Source organism: Malaclemys terrapin, chromosome 11, assembly GCF_027887155.1.
Source record: "Malaclemys terrapin pileata isolate rMalTer1 chromosome 11, rMalTer1.hap1, whole genome shotgun sequence".
Lineage (NCBI taxonomy): Eukaryota > Metazoa > Chordata > Testudines > Emydidae > Malaclemys > Malaclemys terrapin.
In genome coordinates, this window is record NC_071515.1 from 15,162,130 (window position 1) to 15,186,777 (window position 24,648).

The 24,648-nt window shown below is 43.0% G+C and overlaps 1 protein-coding gene across 1 annotated transcript in view; it reads left to right on the forward strand.

Annotated features, from left to right (window-relative positions):
• ERBB4 (erb-b2 receptor tyrosine kinase 4) overlaps window positions 1-24,648 on the forward strand; it is a 978,527-nt gene that overhangs the window by 796,089 nt on the left and 157,790 nt on the right. The window contains exons 17-19 of the mRNA XM_054044415.1: window positions 9,197-9,329; window positions 13,412-13,534; window positions 17,029-17,127. Coding sequence (XP_053900390.1) covers window positions 9,197-9,329; window positions 13,412-13,534; window positions 17,029-17,127 — 355 coding nt within the window. The remainder of the gene's footprint in view (window positions 1-9,196; window positions 9,330-13,411; window positions 13,535-17,028; window positions 17,128-24,648) is intronic.

Genomic DNA, 24,648 nt, shown 5'->3' on the forward strand with positions numbered 1-24,648 from the left:
GTGGAAAAGAAAAATCTCAGCGTAAAAATATCAAGTATGCTGTAGTGTCAAATGGTCGTCTCTACTGTATGTAGATAAAAACACCTATATTTTACTACCATGATAATTGGTACCTTATCATTACTCATTTTTATTCCCAGGCAAAAACTATATTGATCTGGAGTTAAAATTGAGAGTACATCTCAGTCATTTCTGGTGAAAACAAGACAGGGATGTTTTAATTTTCACAAATCAAGCATTCAAAATTCAGGGCTCAAATTAACCTTAAGGAAATCTAGTATAGAAATGAATAGTTACGCCACACAGACAATCTTAAGCCTGTCATTTGGTGACACCCTGCAAGAATCGTACAATTATAATTAATATCTATTAGTGTCTGTGGTCCCAAATTAGACTGATTTTTAAAGACAAATTATTCTTCCTGCCCCTTCCTGCACTTAGGACGGAAGAATCCCAGGCACTGCTACAGACTAGGGACCGAATGGCTAGGAAGCAGTTCTGCAGAAAAGGACCTAGGGGTTACAGTGGACAAGAAGCTGGATATGAGTCAACACTTTGCCCTTGTTGCCAAAAAGGCTAATGGCATTCTGGGCTGTATAACTAGGGGCATTGCCAGCAGATCGAGGGATGTGATCGTTCCCCACTATTCAACATTGGTGAGGCCTCATCTGGAGAACTGTGTCCAGTTTTGGGCCCCACACTACAAGAAGGATGTGGAAAAATTGGAAAGAGTCCAGCAGAGGGCAACAAAAATGATTAGGGGTCTGGAGCACATGACTTATGAGGAGAGGCTGAGGGAATTGGGATTGATTAGCCTGCAGAAGAGAAGAATGAGGGGGAATTTGATAGCTGCTTTCAGCTACCTGAAAGGGGGTTCCAAAGAGGATGGCTCTAGACTGTTCTCAGTGGCACCTGATGACAGAACAAGGAGTAATGGTCTCAAGTTGCAGTGGGGGAGGTTTAGGTTGGATATTAGGAAAAACTTTTTCACTAGGAGGGTGGTGAAGCACTGGAATGGGTTACCTAAGGAGGTGGTGGAACCTTCCTTAGAGGTTTTTAAGGTCAGGCTTGACAAAGCCCTGGCTGGGATGATTTAGTTGGGAATTGGGCCTGCTTTGAGCAGGGGGTTGGACTAGATGACCTCCTGAGGTCCCTTCCAACCCTGATATTCTATGATTCTATATTTTACAAAATGAAATTACCCATCATACTATTAAGTGAAATATACAATTATCACATTAAGAGACAGTTAGGACATATTTTTACCAATTAATTGACATTCCCACAGTGTTTGTTCATCACATTGGCATTTGGCTTCCATTTCAGTAAAAACTTTTCTCATAATCAAAACAAGTATAACCCTCTCTAAACATTGGCACCATGTGTTAAACGATTTGTATTTGTTTTGAGGATAGCAAGAGGCATGTCTTGATTAATAGTTTATTTTAATAATGGGAAGAATTTATTTCCAGAATGATGCTAGGGATCAATTTTGTAAGACGCTAAGAACTCTGGCCCCGATCCAGTAAAGCTCTTAAGCATATCTGTAATTCTAAGCATGTGAGTACTTTAACTGAAGTCAGTTTCCCCCTCTATAAAATGGAGGTAGTGATACTGTAAAGTATTTGAGATCTACTGATAAAAAGTGCTATATAAAAAAGTTGAGTATTATTGTTACTCATGTACTTAAAGTTATGCACATACTTAAGTACCTTGCTGAAGCAGTGCCTAAAATGGGCATGAATGTGGTCAAAGAGAATTGCTATTTTGGATACAAATACATTTTTGTCAATACTGGATGTGCCTACACTGGGAAACGTTATCATGTTTAAACACGAGTTTTAACTGCTGAGTTAGTTAATTCAATGCTGACCATGACTTTGTGGTCAGTGTAGACAAGGATAAGTTTTGGTTTAAAACCTGCTGGAACCCAGATTTAAGCATGACTAGCTGACATAATGTTGAACACAGTTGGCCCTTGTCTACACTGAATACAGAGTTGTGGCCAGCATTATGTCAGCTAACTTGATTGTTTAAAAAAAAAAGTGTTTAAACATGATAAAATTTTCTAATACAGACAAGTTTCCCCACAATGTTCAGTCACTCTTTACTTACGAGCCAAAAAAAGCCAAGAAGTGGTGGAGAAGCAATCACTATTCTCTGAACTAAAAAGATGTGTAATGTTCCCTGAATAAGCACAAAGCAAGGCCCATCTTATATATGCAAGCAGTGTTAGCCTATTTCTTCTCCCATGTCAACAGACTTCAGAAGAGTAAAGTTATGCTAACACCAAATGCTTTTGGAAATCCCACTTGTAGAACTTATTGAGGATGGGTGAAGAGAAGAGAAATGCTATTAAAACATATTTGAAAACAGTTTACATGCCATTCTGACTTAATAGGGAATTTCATATTTTGGTTACAGAGTACCTAAGTGTACGTTCCAGGAGAGGCAATCTCTCATAGTAAAACATTATGGTTGTGTGAATTCCCTATGGGGGTGTGGGGGGAATATGCCATATGCAAAATTTGTGAATTCTCTGTCAGAAAATGATAGCCTCTAGTTAAAGAACTCCTTACCCGAAAAAAACAGCAAAAACCTGCTTCTTGTAAGCATTCAAGGTGATAATGAATCCTATATGGATATATTAAAATATATTTTTAAAAAACCCTATAGCACTCTAAAAACCAGACTTCAAAGCTCAATGTATTTACATTTTGTAGTATGTGGTTTAATATTGAAGGTGGGCTGGGGAGAGAAGACCTGTTCTTCTTTCTCAGTGGACCAAAATTTTGTCTTTTTATCCTGTTTGCCAATCGAGAGTGTGAAATCACTTACTACTATATGTAATTAATTAGGCTATGTTATCTGTTTTTTTGCAGTGTTGTAGATATTTTGGAGCTGTTGGAATGACTTTACGTGCGCTCCTATTGAGTGCCCTTATACATTTTTGAATACTAACTATGAACTTTCATCTCAATTTTGGTGTGCTTCTAAATATGAAAACACTGTACGCATTTAAAAGAAAATAGATATTTCTCCACAGGGGATACTAGGATTCTGCTTTCAGTATTCAGCCACATGTCCACAGTTTCCAGGTTAGAAGACAGAATATTTCTTGTAGAGTATTTTTCTAATAATTAAAAGCTGGCACCTTGCAATCTGCCCCCAAGTAAGAGTGTAGTGCATAGTTGTGCTGCCCAAGGAGTAGAGCAGGGACTGAATGGTCAAGGCACTACATATGCCTTAGAATGGCCAGAGATAGCCAGTGGAGAATTCCCTTTGCACAGTGGAACTCTCCACCCCAATGTAACCGAAGGATTTTCTGTGGCCAGGTTCAGTACGGAGCTTACCCCAGTGACGGAAGTTCGAGTAGGCTCCCAGCTGTTATAATTTCCACCAGAGCCAGGCAGGATCAGCGAGCCAGCAACCTGCTTCCTGCAGCTGTCACTCTCTACTATGTCTTAGCATAGCTGGGACATAGAGAACTGGGACCTCAGTGATTTTGAAAATGATTTATGAAAATCTCCATTTTGGTGAGGAAACTTGCTTTGATGTCTCACAGTTGACATTCTTACTCTTAATTTTCATGGAACTCATTTTAAGCCTGCAGTAAAAGTGGCGGGAGGAGGCAACTACTGGTGATTGCATTCACAAATGGATTGTTTTGTAACAATAATGTAAGTGGATTAAGTTCTTCATGCCACCAGAGATAAGGAGTTATGTGTCCAGTCACACATCAAGCTGAGGCCATGGGTAAGTGGCTGTGACACATGCAAAAAGATCCAGATTAAAAAAAATATAAAGGGAAAAGGTTTCATGCCTGCGATTACACTCTGATCAACACCACCTTGCACGGATCAGTGTTAAGCCCACTTTCATTAAGGAGACAGGGAAGAAAAGGGTAAACAGCATATTAATGACATTTGTAGATTTTAAATGTGAGGTGTTGCAAACACCAGAGACAGTAGAGAAATAACACAAATGGGGCTCAGTGAGGTTAGAAATATAGACAGGAAATGAAACGAGTCTTAACGACAACCAAAAGAGCAAGTTAAGAAACCGAAGAGTAAAAAAAAAAGAGAGAGAGAGAAATGAGTGATACTTGCAAAAAATTAGTGCCTAAAAGTGATCAAGGGATGATAGTGAACAGCAGTGAAATGTGCGGTTTCAGTGCAGTTATGGTGTCAAAAAAGTGATGGAGTCAAAAGACTTGTCATTTAAAACAGGAGAAAGCACTTGACATTTGACTCTGGGGAGGAACTCAGCATTGGCAGGAAGATGAACAGGATGATCCCAATATCTCTTTCCCTCTGTAATGTTTGCAAGATTATATGACTTTTAAGTCATGATAATGGTGCTGTAAATGAAGTACTATTACAGTGAAGGAAATGTTTACTATTCCGTTCCAAAGCAAAACCTACCCCAGTTTTATTACTTAAGTCTTATTGGGTAACACTTATCAATGCTTGTTTCAAGTCCCACATGATCTCTACTATGCCACTTTTGGGGGCATAATAATGAGTTGGGTGTTTACACTCAGAAGTTTTGAATAACACATGCAAATGTCTGAGGTCTTGAGACTTGATTTGGATTGCCTTCAAATATTTGAATACCTAAGTGATGCGTTAAGCACCTAAGGATTAGTCACTTTCCTATGGGTGAGCATGATAGTGAACATTTAAACATGGAGCTTTATTACCCAAATCTCACAATTTAAATTTGGCAGATTTAAATTTCTGCTATCTGAATTTGATACAGTACTTCTGACTGGTCAGATTTGTGGTAGGAAGCAATTGGAGGAATCATTGAGATTTTCAGCAGGATACTCAGTGTAAAACTCCTGTCAATTTTCAACAGCAGTACAGCATGCTATTAATAGGCCATAAGCATTTTTTCAGTGTCACCTGTGTGTAGTGTAGGAGTGCTCCTGTAGAGAAAGGTCTTCACAAAAAAATCTTTGAGCATTGTCCAATTGACAGCTTCCGCTAGTGTCACTTTTTCAGAACCCCCTTTGGGAGAGCTTTTGTTTTGTTATTTGTATGAGAAATATTAAGATCTAAATGTCTTTTTAATGAGAGTGTCTACCGACGGAAATAATAAAATACTATAGTAAGAGCAGAGGTAATGGTAATCACCTCACAGCTTGATTTCTAGCTATTAAATTAGACTTTTGTGAAAACATGTATTTATAAAACTAGAGAAACAAGATGAGTGAGGTAATATCTGTTATTGGACCAACTTCTGTTGGTGAGAGGACAAGCTTTCAACACACAGAGCTGCTCTTGAGGTCTGGGAAAGGGGTGTGTGTGTATGTGTGGACCACTTCACACAGGACTGAAAAGTGGCCATGTCTGCGGGGGAACTGGGCTGTCATTGCCTAACAACATTAGCAATGTTCTACAGCTGATTTGTATCCATTTGAAAAGAAAGGAGACATTTAGGCAGTCAGAATGTAATATCAAGCTGTGTGAACCTTTCATAACAACACCTAAAACGCAACAAAATGATTTCATGTTTTCTTAAACACCTGGAACTTTCACCAGGTCACAACACTGCTCTCTCTAATCTCTCGGTGTCTGAATTTCCCCTTGTTGACCATCACCTGGTCTCTTTCAGCATTGTCCATCAACTCTTTCTCTCTCGCCTTGTCACTTAGCCTTCCTGTGACGTCCCGTCTATTGCATTGATGACTCCTTGTCTGCTTTCAGTTCTCTCCTCCTCTTTCTTTTCTTCCATTGATCCTCTTCATCCCTCGCTCTCCTTCACCCATTTCTCTTTTGTCCCCTCTCCATTCGGAAAGTCTGCCATGCCAACCCCCAGCCCTGCCTCATTCCCCAACATCTGCTTTCATTCCTGCTCTCCCAATGCAGACTCTCTGTGGTGGAAATCATATGACCCAGGCTGACTTCCTCCACTACAAATTCATTCTCTTTTCCTTTAGATCTCCTGTCTTCCTAGCTAAACAACTCTACTTCTCCAACTGCACTGAATCCCATGTCCTCAATCCCAGTCATGTTTTGCCATCTTTGGCTCACTCCTCAAACTCTTCTGCCTCCTCTTCTTTCTTCACACAGGATCTCACCAATTTCTTCAAAGAGATAATTGACAAAGAATGATACAACCTTCCCTCTCCCCTCCTACAACTCTTCCCTCCTTCTCTTCTGCCACAGATTCAGAAGTTTCTTGTCTGCTCTCCTACTCCAATCACTCTACGTGAGCCAATGACCTCCATCCCAACTCCTGATCTTCCTTGTGCCCACCCTCATCCCCTCCCTTACCTATCTCCTTAACCCTTTGCTCTCCCCTGGCTCTTTCCTCTCAAAATATGGGCATACTTTAGTCTCTCCCATTTTAAAATAACCCATCCTTGACCTCCCTTGCCTTTCCAAATATTGCCCCTTTGCCCTTTCATTTCTAAGCTCATTGAATGCACTGTTTATTGTTACTGTCTGGAGTTCCTCTCCTCAAATTCCATCCTAGACCCTCTCCAATCCAGCTTCTGCCCCTTGTGCTCCACAGAAATCGCTCTCGCCAAAATTTACAGTTGCCTCTTTCTAGCGGAACCTCAGAACTTATCCTCATCGTCCTTGACCTATCAGCCACCTTTAGCACCTTTGGCACAGCTGACCATTGTCTTTGTAAAATCTTGTCGTTGCTTGGCTTCCATGACTCTGTCTTTTCACCTCTCTAATAGCTCCTTCAGTGTGTCCTTTGGAGAACCCCCATAATCTCCCCTCCAGCATTCTGAGGGAATTCCACATGGCTCCATCTTTGGTCCCTTCTCTTCTCCCTCTCTGCACCTTATATCTGGGTAAGATCATCCACAAACACAAATTAAGCTACCATCTCTATGCTGAGAACTGAGCTCTGCCTCTCTACTCCAGATGTCTCCGTCTGTCCAAATTCAAGTATTCGTCTGTTTCTGACATTTCCTCATGGATGTCTAACTATCACCTCAAATTTAAAATGCCTAAAACAGAGCTTACTCGTCCCTTCAAGTCTTCCCCGCAACCTCCTTTCTATATCACATGGACAGCACCTCCATCCTGCCTGTCACTCGGGCCCATATTCTGGGTGTCATCTTTAGATTCAAATCTCTGTCAAGGTCCTCACATTCAGGCAATATCTTAGTCTTTCAGATTCTTTCTACGTAACATCTCTAAGATACGGCCTTTCATGTCCATCTACTCAGCTAAAACTCTCAGCCGCGAATGCATCTCACATCTTGACTACTGCAAAACCCTTTTCTCTGGCCTTGACAAATGCAATCTTATCCTGCTCATATGCATTCAGAATTCCCCTGCAAAGATCATTTTGCTAGCCCATCACTTTGACCATGTCACCCCTCTCTTTGAATCCCTCCACTGACTCCCCCTTCTTTATCGCATCAAACATGCACTACTTGTCTTACTTTAAAAGGTCTTTCCAGACTATCCCTACCCTACCTATCTTCTCTCATTCACTATGGAGATTTCCACTCCCACCTCCAATTGCCCACTTGTTTTCAAACAGGAATCTTTGTGCTCTCTCTCATTCTGCCCCTCATGCTTTGGAGAAGCTCCTCATAAACATCCGGAAAGCTATCTCGTAAACCTCCTTCAAATCCCTCCTCCAAATGTTCCTTTTACCATGGTGCCAACAGAAAGCTGACAACAGTTAGGCTTCTGGTGTGCTGAGGCCACAGCCTGCCATGTTGACCAATATTGGCTCATTGTTTCTTTGTACTCACCATTTGTCTATCTGTTGTCTTTTGTTTTACACTTGCAGCGATTTGGGGCAGGTCCAATCTTTTGTTCTGTGTTTGTACAGTGCCTAGCACAGTGGGGGCCCTGGTCTATGACAAGGGCTCAAAGTGGCTAGGGTAATACTATGTGTGACGAGGTGTGTAAAACTTACTCTACTACAGCCACAAAGGGGTTCCAGCACAGAGTAGCTGTGGCTATTTGGTTGACCAGCAAGAGTTGGGGTGAGAGAGATAGGGGAGGCTGGAGAAGCTGAGAACTACCCTACATCAGCAGCATACTTACAGAAAGCTGCCCAAGATGTAGGATCAGAAGCTCTGGTTGGACTGGAGTGAGACTGCTGAGGTATGGGGAGTAGAAGCCGTAAGGGGTTACTCCTTCCCCTATGCTCCTTGAGCTGAAGGAGAACTGTACTCCTTGCTGCCAGATCCAGGAGGAATACGACATAGGGATTTGAGATTAGCTGGAGTTGAACTAAGAGGCTAGGGAAACAGGGTCGTAAAGGTCTGATGTACTCCCAAGGAATCCATGACCAGATGAAAGAGGCTGAACTCCCCCTCAGAAGTTCACAAATCTTTTGTGCAGCTGGGGCTGAGTTGTGGGGGCCAGGGACGGATTTGTGGTTGTGCATGCAAGCCATGCATAATTTGGCAGCGTCACATGGTTTCAACCTTAAACAAGACCTAACTCAGCAGTCTTTGTCTATCATTTGAGTTTTGGCATTTGTTTGAACCCAAATATCACAGCAAAACTTAGGGGGTACACTCGACTGAACACTTATCAACCAAAACTGCTGAATTGTGCACAGCTCTGATATTTACCTAAGGTGACATTTATACCGACACTGGGAGCTAACATCCTAACTCTTGCAAAAACTTCAGGGCTTCGGTTTACATCTCCATTGAAACATGACACCTCCAATAGTACAGTATCTTAAGCACGCTCTCTGAAGCGCCCCATGTCGCAATGTCTCTGGAATGATGTGCCTCTTTCAGAACCAGCCTTGATTAACTTACGATCACAGCCCAAAGTGGTATCAGTTAGTCTTTCATAATTTCAGTGTTATTTTTTTAAATTTAAATATGCAAAAAAGAAGAGGTAATCCAGTTGGATTTATAGAGGAAGACCTCAGATTAGTTAACTTCCTTGCAGAACAAGCTTCTAGTACATGTATCCTCATTTTGCCATTGCAGCTTTGCATTTGCCATCAGAGTGCATGTTGTGTTTCCTTGTCCACGACTTCACAAGTCTGCATTAAAAAATAATATCCTAGATGTGATAATGGAAAGCAATGCCACACTTAATGAGCTTTCCTTGATTTATCATCTGACATGACTGCATTTTGAGAGCTATACGCTTCATAAGTTTTCCAGGTGGTTTATTTCATGCATGCAGCTGTTCTTTGCTCTGTTTCCCTGCCTTGTATTAAAGTCTTTGATTCTGATTGGTAGAACCCCCCTGATTGCTGCAGGCGTGATTGGTGGACTCTTTATCATCATCATTGTGGGCTTGACGTTTGCCGTTTATGTTCGGCGGAAAAGCATAAAAAAGAAGAGGGCCTTGCGGAGGTTCCTGGAGACGGAGGTGAGGATATTTTCTGTTGTACCTCTCAGAAAAGCTGAATATTTGAAAAGAGGCAGAATATTGCTCTACTTTTTACACAGAACATATTAGGGTTCTAACCCAACCCCCACTGAGTCCCTGGAAACACTGCCATAGACTGGATTTATTGGATAGTGTGAATGAAGCTTCTCTAGGATATTAGTTTTCTATTGATGCATCCAGAGGTGCTGACTTTCTGATTTCCCAGGCGTGCTCGAACCCCCCACTCCACCCCAGGCCCCGCCCCCACTCCACCCCTTCCCCCAAGGTCCTGCCTCTTCCCGCTCTGCCCCCGCCCTGCCTCTTCCCACCCCATTCCACCCCCTCCTCCAAGCATGCCCCGCCCTCACACTTCCGCTTTCTGCCCTCGCTCCCTCCCCTCCCCCCAGCGCCTCCTGCCCTCCACTGAACAGCTGATACTCTGTGTGTGGGAGTGAGAGGAGCTGATCAACAAGGCCCTTTGGCGGGCAGAAGGCGCTGGGGGAAGGGGAAGGAGCTGACTGGCAGGGCCCATCAGTGGGTGCTGAGCACCCACTATTTTGTTCCGTGGGTGCTCTGGGGCTGGAGCACCCTTGGAGTCAGCACCTATGAATATATCAATTCATATATTTTTAATGATAAGGGAGCATTTTGATCATCTTGTCTGACATACATGTCCCAGTCCTGTTCCCAACAGAAAGTAGGCCCTAATTCATCTAATCACTTAATCATATATTCAAAGCCCATTGAAGACTCCAGTTTTCTTCAGTGGATTTTGGATCAGGCCCTTGCTGAAAGCAAATGGTGTTAAGCACATGCTTACGTACCGGAATGCTCATTTATTACATGCTTGTACAATGGGTAAGACAATGTGGCCTCAACCTGTTTGAGGCCTGTAAGTACGACCCCAATATAAATAATCACACAATTGCTTTGCTGACTCGGGAACTTACTCCTAAAATTTCCATGGGAGTAGGCCCATAGTCCCATTGGCAAAAAAGTGAGATGGAGCCATAGAACAAACTATTTGGGCTCAATGCAGCCTGCCTACCATCTTGGCTTCACTATTGGGGAGGAAAGATAGCTCAGTGGTTTGAGCATTGGCCCGCTAAACCCAGGTTTGTGAGTTCAGCCCTTGAAGGGGCCATTTAGGGATCTGGGGCAAAAAATCTGTCTGGGGATTGGCCCTGATTGGGGGGGGGGGGAAACAAGTCCCAATGCTCTTCAAAAGCTTTATTTTTGGTTAGAAATGCATATTTGATCATCATTAAAGTTTAATCTTAAATGTTCAGTGACAAATGAAGGTCGACACAGGATCACCTAATCCCTATGTGTCTGACACACTTTAAGAGATGCAGAGTATAGACAGATCCCTCTAAAGGAAAAAAAAAAGTATAGGAAAACCAGCAATCATTGGTCATCTGATTCCATTGTGTTATGACTGGTGTCATTGAGGTCTTGCTCTTGCTCCCATTGAATTCAGTGGCGTGAGATTGATCCCAAATGACTTCCATAGCAACATTGTGTTTTCATTAAGCTTCTTCCTGAATGGCTGCAACTCTAACCTGTGCCAGTTGGCAACCATCCCCAAGGGACTGCCCAGTGGCTGAGCACTTGTGACAGTTGCCATGTTGGCTGAGACACCGTGGAGTGAACCAGGGACATCCACAGCTAAACGTAGGAGTTTCTATAGCTTGAGCTAAAGAGCCAGGCTTTTTAGCTGAGGTCTGTAACGGATCCATAACCTCTGCAGATCAACACACACTGATCAATGGGTTATACCTCCACTCTTGTTATATCTTCTTCTTGCTGCTCTACACCCCAGCGTGCCCCTGTGCTGGTCAGCTGTTGGGGAGGGTGGGAGGAGCAAGGTACACCAACTCTTCATCTTCTAGGGTTGGCCTTAGACTGGGAGAATCCCTGGCATGGGTGAAACCCCAGATTCCATCTCCTTTGCACTGCCAGGGCAGCACAAAGGGGAATAGGAATTATTTGGAGGAAAGTTCTGTGGGAATCTAAGAAGTGAACCCGAGATTGTGTGTTCACCTTCTCCCATATCTCTATTTTTATTTTTTTTTACATTTGACCTACATCTTCCATCATAATGAGTACTGAAAAGTAAACTATATTGGGGGGAAGAGGGAAGCAAACTATGAAAATATCGCTGTCAAATTCCCCGCATTCACTTAGCTTGTTGCTGTTTGTTTTTGTTGTGTATTTTCTTAAAGTACTTTTTAAAAGTAATTTCCAGCTACTGGTATTTCTTCTTGCACCAAAGCAGTTTGTTCAGCTAACGAAGTAGTCCATGATGCTCATAGAAGCATGATAATAGTGTTCAAACTGAAGAGCACAATGCACTTAGCCTTGTAAACAGACACTTTGAAATACTGCAGTGGTTTCAAACCAATTTGAGTAGGAGTAGCCCTTAATTATTTTCCTTATCCTGAGAGAGGACAGGCTATTTGTCAGTGTTTAGAGTATTGTCCTTTTCATTTATTTTTCATTTCTTTTTAAAGAAACATTGTTTTTTAGTCAAAGGCTATATGTTGCTGAGATCGGATGGCTTTTTGACTGAACATACATACCGTTGTACTTCATTCACAAACTTTGTTGGATCGTAATTCACAACGTACCAGTGCTTCCAATAAATTAGTTGGGGCTGTAAATTCTTGTTCTACTGCAGATGTTTTCTGCTTCTGAAAAGCTGCCCTCCTTTAAGGCACAACTAAAGTTTAGAACAGTCTTTCCCAAACTTTAACAACCTGCGAACCCCTTTCACTAAAATGTCAAGTCTCGTGAACCCCCTCCTAAAACGAATATTTCCAGGAATTTTCTCCCTTACCTCAGTATAAATTATAGAAGCAGTGTTCTTGGAAATATAAAATTTGTATGTATGACATGCTTATTACACATTATTTATTAATTATTTATCATTACAGTATTTTTATTACATTATGAAAATGGCAACACTCTTCCAAGATCTCACTTTTGTAGCTTGTCGTTTTTGATTAAGCCTGTTATAAGACAAGGCTCCTATCAGAGGCACCAGTAGAAAAAAGAGGTGTGGGGGCAAAGCCCCCACGCACCCCAGGACCAGGAGGGGCACCACTGGAAAAGTGGGGGGACCCCCCCATACTGGCGCCTCTGGCTCCTATGATTCATCAAAGAGTATCAGATGTGAAACAGCAGGAAGGTATTTAAGACACCAACTCAAAGAGTTCCTCCTACACAAGCATTCAGGTCTTGAGCAGTCCAGGCAAACAATGCACATTACAACAAAGCTTAAACTTGTTCTTCATAATAATTTAAAAACAACACTAGCAGCCTATTTAATTTTAAAAACAGCAAAAAATATCCACCTCCCTTTCCATTTCTTATAAGGAGCCTTGAAGTTTAAATCTCCTCAGTGGGATAGATGTGCTTGCTTTGATCTGCTTAGCTCTTGGAAGTTCCCAAGGCTCCAGGCTGTTGGCCCCATGCTGCCCGGGGTCCCTATGGACAGTTCTGTCCACCATTAGGGAATTTTTTCCCGAGAATACCCTGTAACATTTCGTGAACCCCCAGTGGTTCATGAATCCCAGTTTGGGAACCACCGGCTTAGAGCAATGAGCCTTACCCCGAAAAAAAGGATAAGAATTTGATGAACCAATAAGTCACAATTATTCAAAAGAAAAACAGCCACTTTAAAAGGGCACTAAAATTGCCAAAAATAGAATATGGTGCATTGATAATAAATGCTGTCTTTCCATCATATAGAAAACATTTATATTGCTGCAAGTAGCAAAAGTCATTGGGGACATATTGTGACACTGATTCAGTTTTCAGTTCATAATGCCATCGTGCAGCCCCTAGTGGAAATTATGTACTCTATTAGAATCTTTCAGCTGGTTTCTGTTGGTTTTTTACTGGCCTGGACGGGGTTCACTTGAAGAATCGATAGCCCTGGCACCACTAGATCCATTGCTTTATTCTAATAACTAGTTAGCCAATTGGAATGAGTAGGAACCAGATGAAAATTTTCAACAGGAATTCTCACGAGCTCTTCCTGTGTCCAGTGTCTAATCCTGGTGAATTTTGATTTGCAGCTGGTGGAGCCCTTGACCCCAAGTGGCACAGCACCCAACCAAGCACAGCTTCGTATCCTGAAGGAAACTGAGCTAAAGCGAGTCAAAGTCCTTGGCTCTGGGGCCTTTGGAACCGTGTATAAGGCAAGTATCTTCACTAAACCTCATTGAGTGGCCTTATTTCTGTTTTGAACCCTACGGATCACTGAAAGTGTTACATCACAGTGTGGGACCCAGCTCTTGATGGCTTGAATCATAACCTGAGGTCCACATCCCACAGCCTGTCAGGGAAGTTCATCCCTGGGTCTGATGATGCATCTTGAGTACACCTCTAGTTTCATCTGCTGATTTCAGCTTCACTTGGTATAGACACAAGGGTTATTCCATGTAGAGAAAAATAATGTCACACACAAACATGGCGAATATACGGGATAGATAGTCTTGACGTTAAAGAACAGGAATGGGATTTTGTGGTTCTATTTGTAGCTCAATAACTGATATAGTGTGCACATTGTGCAAGCCAGTTAATTTCTATACCTCATTTGACCAAGTTGTAAAGTGGGTATAATAACAATTATCTTCCTTATATAATAATAGAAGCATAATTAGCTAAGCTTTGATCCTTTCCCCATTAAAAACAATGGCAAATCTCCCTTATGGTTTATTAAACACTTCAAATTCCACAGTTTAAAGGTCATAGTTAAAGTACTTAGAAGCATTAAGTAGAGTTGGTTGAAAAAGAAGTGGGGAAAATCACATTTTCAACATTTTGTAATTAAACTTGTGATGAAATTTCAAAATTCCAAGAAAACTGACCAGCACCTATAATTAAGGCTAAGATTTTATCACGGGTTATTTTTAGTAAAAGTCACGGGCAATAAACAAAAATTCACGGAGCCCGTGACCTGTCCGTTACTTCACTAAAAATAACCGGGGGGCAGGGTTAGGTAGGGGGAAGAAATGGAGTCCTACGTGTGGGGGAACTGGCAGGCTGAACCCCCTGCCATGGTGAGGAGCACCATCCCGGCTCCAGCTGCTGCAGTGGCAGGCGCAGCCACGGGGGGCACATGGCTCCCACTCCAGAGCTGGACACAGCTGCGGGACAGGGGTGCATGGCCCCGACTGCAGCCCCTGCCGAGCCCCAGCTGCAGCAGGCAGGGTGGGGGAGGAGCACACAGCCCTGGGAAGCTGCACGGGGGGCCCATGGCCTCCCAGGCAGCTGCCGGGCCGGGGTGCAAAGTCCCGCTGCAGCCCGCAGCTGAAGCCACAGGGGGTGAGGTGCGCGGCCCTGGCTGAAGCTCCCGTCAAGCCTGGGAAGCCGCAGGGTCCTGGTACCATCCAACCCCAGTTGCAGAGCAGGGGTGCACAGTCCGGCCTCCTCCTCCTGAAGCCCTAGAAGTCATGGAGGTCCTGTAAAGTCATGGAACGGTGACTGCTGTGACCTCCATGACCAAATCGTAGCCTTACCTATAATTGTCTGAAAAGATGGAGGGGAGTGTGAGAACTGGTTAGGGAAAAAATCTTGTTTTTTCCTTTCTTTCCAATTTTGAAATTTCATCCACACTTCTAAATTCCCAAAATGTTGTTGACTCTAGTGCTAAGTACTATTCTCGCCGAGTGTCTCACTTGTTTCTTTTCCAACGTACATGCACGTAGAATGTAGGCACGCTTGAGCTGTGATCAATGCCGGTTTAGCTATGCTCCAACATCACAATCACCGAGAAAGCTGGGAAGGGGGAAAATGTTTCTTATAATTGCAGAACAAAGCACAGGCAACATGGGATGTTTAAAAGTAAGGATCAGCTGCTCTCAAGCTCAGTTTAAAGCTTATGTGTACTTTTCACTGGAGAAAATACATTTTGCAGAAGGGGGTATTGATCTTAGCATATCATGGTCTAGTCCATGCATGATGTGTATGATCCAGAGTGTGTGTGACCCTCCCCGCCCCACCTGTAACACCACCATCAGTGGCAGTTTGCTCCTGAGGCCTAGCAAGAAGACAGAAATTGCTCCTGGGATTGTCTACCCTCCTCTGCCCAGCTGTTCCAGATCAGTCAATAACTGTCCCCTCACCTACCCAACAGGGACAGAGGGAACACATTGCTAGAGGAACAGAGCCCAGTACAGGCTCCTTGTGGAAGTGGGGCAAAGACATGCAGGCAGGAGCAACAGAGGTCAGAGCCAGGTGGCTGCAGCTATGGGACAGAAAGGAACAAGGGCTGTACTTCTGCAATGTGGCAAACAACGCCTTACACTAGGTAGCTGCGATAGGAAATGGGGCCCAGGGTGCTACAGCCAAAAAGGAACCCAGCCAAGCTCTCTGCTACTGGTACCCATTCATTGTAAGTTGAGGCCTACCCAAAGTGACATTCCTAATTGCGCCACTGGTTGGAAGCAATGCCGAGCAAAGGAACATGTACAGTTCTGCGTGTCATGGACATGCTGACATTATTGAGCTGTAATGGCTGAACAAAGAGTTTTCATGTCAAGAAGGTTCATTTACACTACAGTTTTGTCTTTGAATTTCCAATAGGGAGGATGTATCCAGTGGGGCCCTGCAGGGATCTGTCCTGGGTCTGTTACTAGTCAATATTTTCATTAATGGCTTGGAGAATGGTGTGGAGAATGTGTTTATAACATTTGCGGATAACAGCAAGCTGGGAAGGGTTACAGGCACTTTGGAGGACAGGATTAGATTTCAAAACAGCCCTGACAAATTAGAGAACTGATCTGAAATCAACAAGACGCAATTCAATAAAGACAAGTGCAAAGTACTGCATTTAGGAAGGAAAAATCAAATGCACTACTATAAAACGGGAAATAACGGGCTAGGCAGTAAGATTGCTGAAGAGGATCTGGGGGTTAGAGTGGACCACAAATTGGCTATGAGCCAACATATGCAGATGCGAAAAAGGCTAATATCATTCTGGGGTGTATTAATAGGACTGTCTTATGTAAGACATGGGAGGTAATTGTCCTGCTCTACTTGGCCCTGATGAGGCCTCAGCTGGAGTCCTGTGTCCAGTTTTGGGCACCACATTTTAAGAAAAATGTGGACAAATTGGAGAGAGTCCAGAGGAGAGCAACAAAAATGATAAAGTTTAGAAAACCTGACCTATGATGAAAGGTTAAAAAAACCTGGGCCTGTTTAGTCCTGAGAAAAAAAAGACTGAGGGGGGAACTGAGAAGAGGCTTCAAATATGTTAAGGGCTGTTATAAAGAGGACAGTTTGTTGTCCATGGCCAGTGAAGGTAGGACAAGAAATAATCCGCTAAATCTGCAGCAAGGGAGATTTAGATTAGATATTAGGAGAAACCTTTGTAACTCTAAGGGTAGCTAAGCTCTGGAATAAGCTTCGAAGGGAGTGGGATCACTGGAGGTTTTTAAGAACAGTTGGACAAACATCTGTCAGGGACGGTCTAGGTTTACTTAGTCCTACCTCGGTGCAGGGGCTGAACTAAATGACCTCTTGAGGTCCCTTCCAGCCCTACATTGCTATGATTCAATGCACTTACAGTCTGTGTTTTGAGTTTTAATGTTCCTTGCTGAACTGGATATTGTATAATGAAAAGAAACCTAGCCATGAAGAAAGATTTAACAATTGGTGTGGAGTTAATTTTTGTATCTTTTTTCCCTAGGGTATTTGGGTTCCCGAAGGAGAAACAGTAAAGATTCCTGTGGCTATTAAAATCCTTAATGAGACGACTGGTCCCAAGGCAAATGTGGAGTTCATGGATGTAAGTAAGAGATGTACAGCCTCTCTGACTGTGCCTCTATATAACATGCTAGTGCTGACAGTGGGAAAAAAAATCAGTCTGTAATCGTCACAAATTGTAAAGGTAATGTTCTACCTCATTTTTTTTTCTTTATATTTCAGTGTTAAATGGAGGCCTGTATAAGGGCACTAGGTGCCCTGAAACTTAATTAAATCTGTATCTATTCTACGATTCCCGTGCTCATGTACACATATTTGTGCTAGCTCGTATCTACCTAGCACGTGTGTAAATAGCAGTGTAGTCATGGTAGCACTGGCAGCAGCATAAAGTATAAAGCCACCTAAAAGCAGTGGGTATGTCTTGGGCAGAGCTCGGCCATGCCTCTGCTGCCGCTACCCATGTTACCATAGCTATTTATACTTGTGCTAACTAGCTGACAGCTAACGCTAGTGTATGCACACAAGCAGGGGAATCCGCTCCTAGCATAGACGTAGCCTGATGTTACAACACAGTACCCTCAGTAGTAACAACATCAGGTTTCGTATACAACCCTTGGCTCTCCCACACCTCCCACCCCCATTTTGGGAACTTATTCTCGGCCTTCTCTATACGGCAATCTTCAAAAGTAAGGCTCACAACATCAGATGTGTTAAATCAGCCGTGCTCTAGGGAAGCCAGTGCAGGTAGGCAGGTATACACCAGCAGAGGATCTGCCCCTAAACATTTATCATACCTAGGTCATTATAAAAAACTACCCCAGAACACTGGGGTAAAGCCAAATGCCACAATATAGAAAGGGTCAGATTCTCCAGTCTGGCCTTACAATGACTGGAGGTAGCTGGTGGACAACTCCCTTTATGCAGAGGTAGTCTCCACTGGAGCGCTGTCTACCATGCTCCCTTAGAGAAAAGGGGTAGGACATGTGTGTAAAGGGGGCATGGTGGAACAGCTGGCATGAGGTCCTCAGTGGCAAAAGTCAGTGTAGGTCCCTGACTGCTCTAACTTCCTCAGGCACCAGGCAATGAGGGTCCGGGAGCTGCAATAAGCAACCATGTTTAAACAGGGGAAAGTAACTGAGTATATTGGACTTTTTATTAGCTCATCAGTTTTAATAATCTAGAGCAAGGGTTCTCAAACTGTGGGACAGGACCCCAAAGTGGGTCATGACCCCATTTTAATGGGTCGCCAGGGCTGGCTTAGCCTTGCTGGGGCCCAGGGTTAAAGCCGAAGCCTGGGTGGTGGGGCTCAGGTTACAGGCCTTCTGCCTGCGGCTGAAGCCTTTTGGCTTTGGCTTTGCCCCCCCTACAACTCCCCCACCTGGGGTGGTAGGGCTTGGGTGGGCTCAGCTTTTGGTGCCCCCTCCTGGGGTCATGTAGTAATTTTTCTTGTCAGAAGAGGGTCGCGGGTGCAATGAAGTTTGAGAACCCCTGATCTAGAGTGTTGTTAGTGAAAGGTTGGGATCATATTTTTATAAATAAGTTTTATATTCATGGAGTCCGTAAGTGCAATTTTCAGCTCAGTGCTAAGAGAAAAGGTCACTGACATTAGGAACATGTTTGTCTCCTGCAATGACAATATTTTGACAGTCCATATGAGTTTTCTACTTGTTTTTGGCAAGCCCTAAATTATAAAATTCCTCTGCTGACCTGGGAAATCACTGAAGATTTTTGCATTTCTAAGGTTGTGTGTGTGTGTGTGTGTAACTTGATTAGCATTAATGATAGCAGAAACCAAATGGAGACTGTGCTCCCATCATGTGGTCTACTCTGTCATTGAGAAACCAGCAGAAACGTACAATTACAGCTTCAGCTATTTCAGACAAATTACCACGTGTGAACTCTCAGGCAGTCAGGCTAACACTGAGATCAAGGTATTTTCAATGCTTTTCAGAGCACTGCACAGTTCATGCTGATGACATCAATAATCATTGTTCACAAACAAAGAAGTAAGCAAAAGTAGGCCATATTGACTTCTGCTCTGATAGAAACACCCAGTGGAGGAGGGCTAAGGAGAACCGAATGTTTACTTAATGGGCAAAATAACTGTCAGGCTTCTAAGTGAGTAGTAATAACTATAGATATCTGAAACATTAGGGCCCTGATGCATCATAGTCAAGCCTTCCTGTGAAATAAATGTGCAAAGAACGAAGGGACATTCAGTGGGAAATGAGCCTCTCTACTTAATGGCAGAATTCAACTCTATGGGCCAAAATCTCAGCCAGTGTAAATCTGGCACAGCTTCATTCACATCAGTGGAGCTATGTAGTTCATGCCAGCTGAGTATCTGGCCCTGTCTGTTTATAAAGTATAAAATAAGAAAACAATCCTATCTAATTGTGCATACATAATACTTGTCATTCCTTGATCTCAACGCAGCTCAGAAAGGAGGGCACGTAAAGATGGGGGTACTGGGCACCAAGAGGGGAAGTGACTTGTCTGAGGTCAGTATCAGAGCCAGGCATAAGACCCTGATTCCCAGAGCAATGCTTTATTCACTGGACCACTGCCTCCAATGCATATGTCATAACATTTGATACATTGCTCAGGAATAAGGGATGTCTCCTTATCCTTCTAGAAAGTTATAACAGTAGCACGTATCAAAAGCAGTCATGTTAGGCTCAGTCCCACTTTAAATTATGGTCCCTTAGGAGCCTGTTTCTCCCCCTGTCCTCCAGTGGTCACAAAGTGGAGAAAATTTTAAAGATGAGTCTTCTTAGTTCTAACATCTAAAAACTCTAGCCCAGATTGCCAGCTGTAGCTCTGTTGGAGTCCTTAGAGTGACAAGGGACAGCGAGACGGAGAGAGCATTAGCTTAACATGACATCCTTCAATAGATGCTGCTATAACACAGGGGTCGCAATGACCACCTGTATCCCTGAGGACTTTCTATAACTAAGGGTAATTATTTGTGGCAGCAGAATCAATCTCATTCTTTAGAAGTAACCACCAATGCCCGTTTTATTGTGATCTGTTGGCAGAGATTTTTTTCCCCTACATCTTTTGTGTTTTGGAATAAATAGGAACCCAATCCTGCTCTCACTTGTAGCTTTTTACAAAAATGTATTTATGTAAGAGAGTTAGGTCTTGCCTGCACTTAAAAGTTTTGCCACTTTCATCATGCCAGCCTAGTGCTTTGAGATATACCGATAAAAACTGATTATAAGAGCTAGGTATTATTATTATTTTTAGTGTCAATTCAGTTGTGCTGATATAAAAGTGCTTATGTCAGTTGATCTTATTCCGGTTTGGTGGAGCAAGATAAGCTATAATGATATAAAGCTAAAAGTATAACTCCATCTACACTGAGATTTTTCTTGGCATAACAATGTCGGCAAACTATCACACCCCAATAACATTATTATGCCTACAAAACTTTAAGTCAAAGCAATTATGTTGTCCTAGAAAAGCATTTTTACAGATATTCCCAATGGCTTGGTTAGTTAAAAGCACTTAGCCAACAATGTTCTGCAAGTATACAGTATAACTGTGCCTCTTGTCAGGAATTATTAACATTGTGATGTGTATGCTTGTACCTTGCACTTAAAACTGTTAAGTTTAGCATTGCTGTCTGAGAGTGTATGTAACAAGTAGAATCCATCATAAACTTCATTTTGATTCATGTACACAATGGTGTGTCTTAGGTCATTTGAGTGACATGAACGATGTACAGAAATATCCAATATCCCGTAGAAGACCGAGAGATTAGCAGTAGGGCCCATTGGTTCTTGTTAAAACTTTTAATGTCGACAGAAAGCAAGTCCGAGAGTGCTTTATGAGCAGTTGAGATTCTGCTAAATGTTGCACTAAAAGAGAATAAGGCATGGCAATTTGGCAACTGGGCTGTCATTTCAGCAGCCTTGAACACCTGCTAATGGATCCATAATGCCTATAATGGTATAATGCAACATGTTAGCACGTGGCATAGACAACCCCCTCCTCCTGTCAGGCAATACTGAGTGTCTTACCAAAATACATCCCTAACTTCAGATATTTCTTCAAAGAAGTATAGCAGATAGTATTTTCCTTGTTTTCTTTACACATTCCTGGTACAGTTCTTTCCGTCTGTTTCTTCCGTCTATCACCACAGTCACAAGTGTCTTCCAGTGCTGAATAAAGCAAAGGAAAATTCCATTAAGTGGCCCATACTTCTCCCTCCTCTCCAGGAGGCAGTGGGAATTATATCTGTGTGTGAACGTCCAACTTCCTCTCCTTAGTGGAGGTAGTTGCTGCTGTTGTGGGAAGACAAGGTTCAGGAGTTCTGCACTTAGTTGTGAAGTGCGTGGTTCATTTCAGCTATTCACAGCCTATGATTACTTGCCTGAGTCACATGGCATTGCTTCCGCTTTCTGATTGGAAGACCACATTTCATCTGCACTACATCACCAATGGAATTGATAGAGCAATATCTCTTGCAGCTGGTCTCTCTGAAAGCAGATGTTGGGGCAAAGTAGCTGATGTATCCTGAAGGCACAGGAGGCAACAGGAGGGAACCGAACTCCCCCCGTTTGCCAAAAGCTGGCAGCAGTAAGAGAACATGAAGGTCCTGGGTATTGATATGTAGGAGGAGAGGACAGTTATCGAGGGGAGGCAGAGGAGGCCCACAGCTGGCTGGGTCAATAACGTCTAAGCAGCAGTCTATAATTTCCATGCGGCGCAAACTCCCTTCCCACCTCAAATTATTTGATGCCATCATGAATTCCTAACAAGCCATGTAGCTATTTGCCCAATCAGGTGGCTTTACATCAAGGCAAAGAGATAAGTAAAACTAGGGTTATTATGGGTTTCCAAGTTATGTTGCAATTAGAAAGCATAATGAATCTTCTGTGATGCTAAAAATATACTAGTTTGTCACAGTGAAACAGGCAATCAAGTGGGCCCTTGATCTCATCAACAATAAGCTCCGTGTTTTCAGGAGGTGATCTCGCGAGCTATGATTTTATCCAGCGGGTTGATCCATTTACAAGTTTAATCTAACCTCTCTGAACTTAAGCGTTCCATTATCTGTTAGAAAATAATTAGAAGCTGCAAGCTGAAGTCTGCATACACAGAGATCCTTGGGAGTCCCCAAGCTCATTGAGATGAAGACAGTTTGACTGATGCTGGTCAGCCGATATTGGGCCAGAAGCTAATAATAGAAGGCAAATGCTGCTTAGCTACGTGAGAAAATTAACTTGGGAAAAATTAAACTGAAGGGTTTGGGATTTATGATTAGAAATAAATTTTCCATTCTCATTTGTTTCATGGTAAGAGAACTGCAAAGGGAGTCAGTCTGTTTTATGACTTTATAATTAAGATCTAGGGAGCTTCTTGACTTCAGCCAGACTTATTGTTGTTCCCTGCGATCCCTAGGAATAGCCAGCCAGCAGTGACAAGGAGAGTGTTTATTAAGCAATATGTAAAGATAGTAAATAAAATTGTCCAGTGATTTAGCAAGTGCCACGTCTCCAAGCATGTGGTAAATACATTAAAGCTGCATTGAGGGGTGGTGTTGATTATAATGAGAGAGAAAAGATTTGTCCAGCCTAAAGAACTAGATTAATAAGGCCGCCAATCTGCTGCTTTAACTGCAAAATGGAAGAGAAGAGGTTTCTCTGAAAACGTAGACACCTTTTATAGCAAAGGCAAACTGTTCTGTTTTGTAAGGCACATGCTGTGAATACGCACTGTTCATTGCTGAACCGGTATTCGCTTCACAAGTTTGAAGTGAATAGTCACCAGCCGAAACAGAGAAGGTGAAATAAAGTGGCATTCAAAAGCCTACAGTGAGAGAAGCTCTCAGACTTCAACTATTATTTCACGCAAGAGGATTGCGTGGCCTTTCTGGACAAATCACACCATTTTCTGTGCAGAACGGCTAGATAACTGTGTGAGAAGCACTTCGGAGATGCAGCTAGGCTCTATCTTCTCATCACTGTTCCCAACTTTCTGTGTTTTCCAGTATTTGTGCTGGGTTGGGAAGCAGGTTGAAGAGTTTGGACTCTCATCACTGTCCCTTGCCAACCATTCTATGGTCCTAATCCTTTAAGGAGCTCCATACGGGCAGCCCCATGTGCTCACAGGGAACCTCACTGACGAGACCCAGGGGTCCTCTCATATCAAGATCCTTGAAGGATCATAGCCTATATTACTACATAGCTGGCAGTGGAAAGAAATAGTATCCCTGTTGCATCCTTCTGAATCATGATTTGTTCCCAACACCATCCCTCTTTCCTTGGCAAAGATCGCAGCACATTTCTAGATTCGCCTCAGGAAACTAGCTCGTCTTCCCATTAAATGTTGAAAGCATCACCTCAGCCACTCTGCCAGTCCCTGCCCATCTGGAAAAGCATTGCGACATTACTGTAATTGGGTGTCCCACTTTGTAGTGCAATTTGCTGCCTGCCTCACATACAGCTAATGCTTTTGCGGCACACGAAATGCAGCAGCATTGACTACTGAGCCCTGTTTTAAAGGGCAGCTTAATGAATAGATCAGGAGTTTCCATAACAGTTTGCCATTTTCCTTTGTCTTTCTCTTCCACTTTCTATACACACATCTTTATTTTAAACTGGTTTTAGTGGTCCCCAGAAGAGTGCCTACTAATGAGAAGCAACACCACAGCAGTCTGCCCATCACGACTAGGCTTCCGATAGCCTCAAACAGTGTTGTGTTCACCCCGTGATGCTAAGTTATTAGAAGGAAGAAAAAACCCAAGCCCTTGATTGCAGATCCCCTTTTGTGCGGTCCCCCTTGCCTTCCCACTTTACACATGCGGTAAGTGTAACCCCTTTGAAGAGGAACCTGTTTGCCTGTCACTTCCAGGCACAGAAACTCACTGTGACTGCAATTACAATTTCCAACTTATCCAGAGGTGCCAGAAATCAAGCTGTCCTTGAGAGCTATACACACGCCGTGCACAAGCCCCCTAGAGTGGCAGCCACCGTGAAAGCTGGAAGTCTGATCCCTGCTGAAGGTTAACTGCTTTTAGACATTTAACGGGAACTGTTTCAAGGCCATGTTCCCTTTTATTTCTGCCTTCACTGGTAATTTCCTCTTTAAATATTTACTTACCCCAGTAATCTTTTCTTCCATAGAATTATTTTTGTAAGGTTCTTGAGGAAATAGCATGCCTATTTACAGATAGAGGACAACGTATAAGCACAGACAGAGCAGGCGAGGCTGGTTGGATACAATCCTTTGGCATAATGTTCTAATGGAAAAACACAGCAAGAGAGAGTTTGCTTCCTACAGATGATGAAAGTTAGAAAAATACCAGAGGGGAAGTCCTGGCCCCATGAAATCAGTGGGAGTTTTGCTATTGACTTCAGTGGGGCCAGGATTTCACCCCAGAAGGCTGCCATTGGTTTTTAAGGGAGAGGCGCACATGTGGTTGTGTTTTAGGTATTCAGTCTAATGTTCCTTTCCTGCTCTCCTGGATGATTGTAAAGGCAGTCCACATTCTTTATTTATTTGTGTTACAGTAGTACCCAGAGGCCCTGACCAGGATCAAGGCCCCACTGTGCTAGCTGCTGTCTAAACACACCGTAAGAGACAGTCTCTGCCC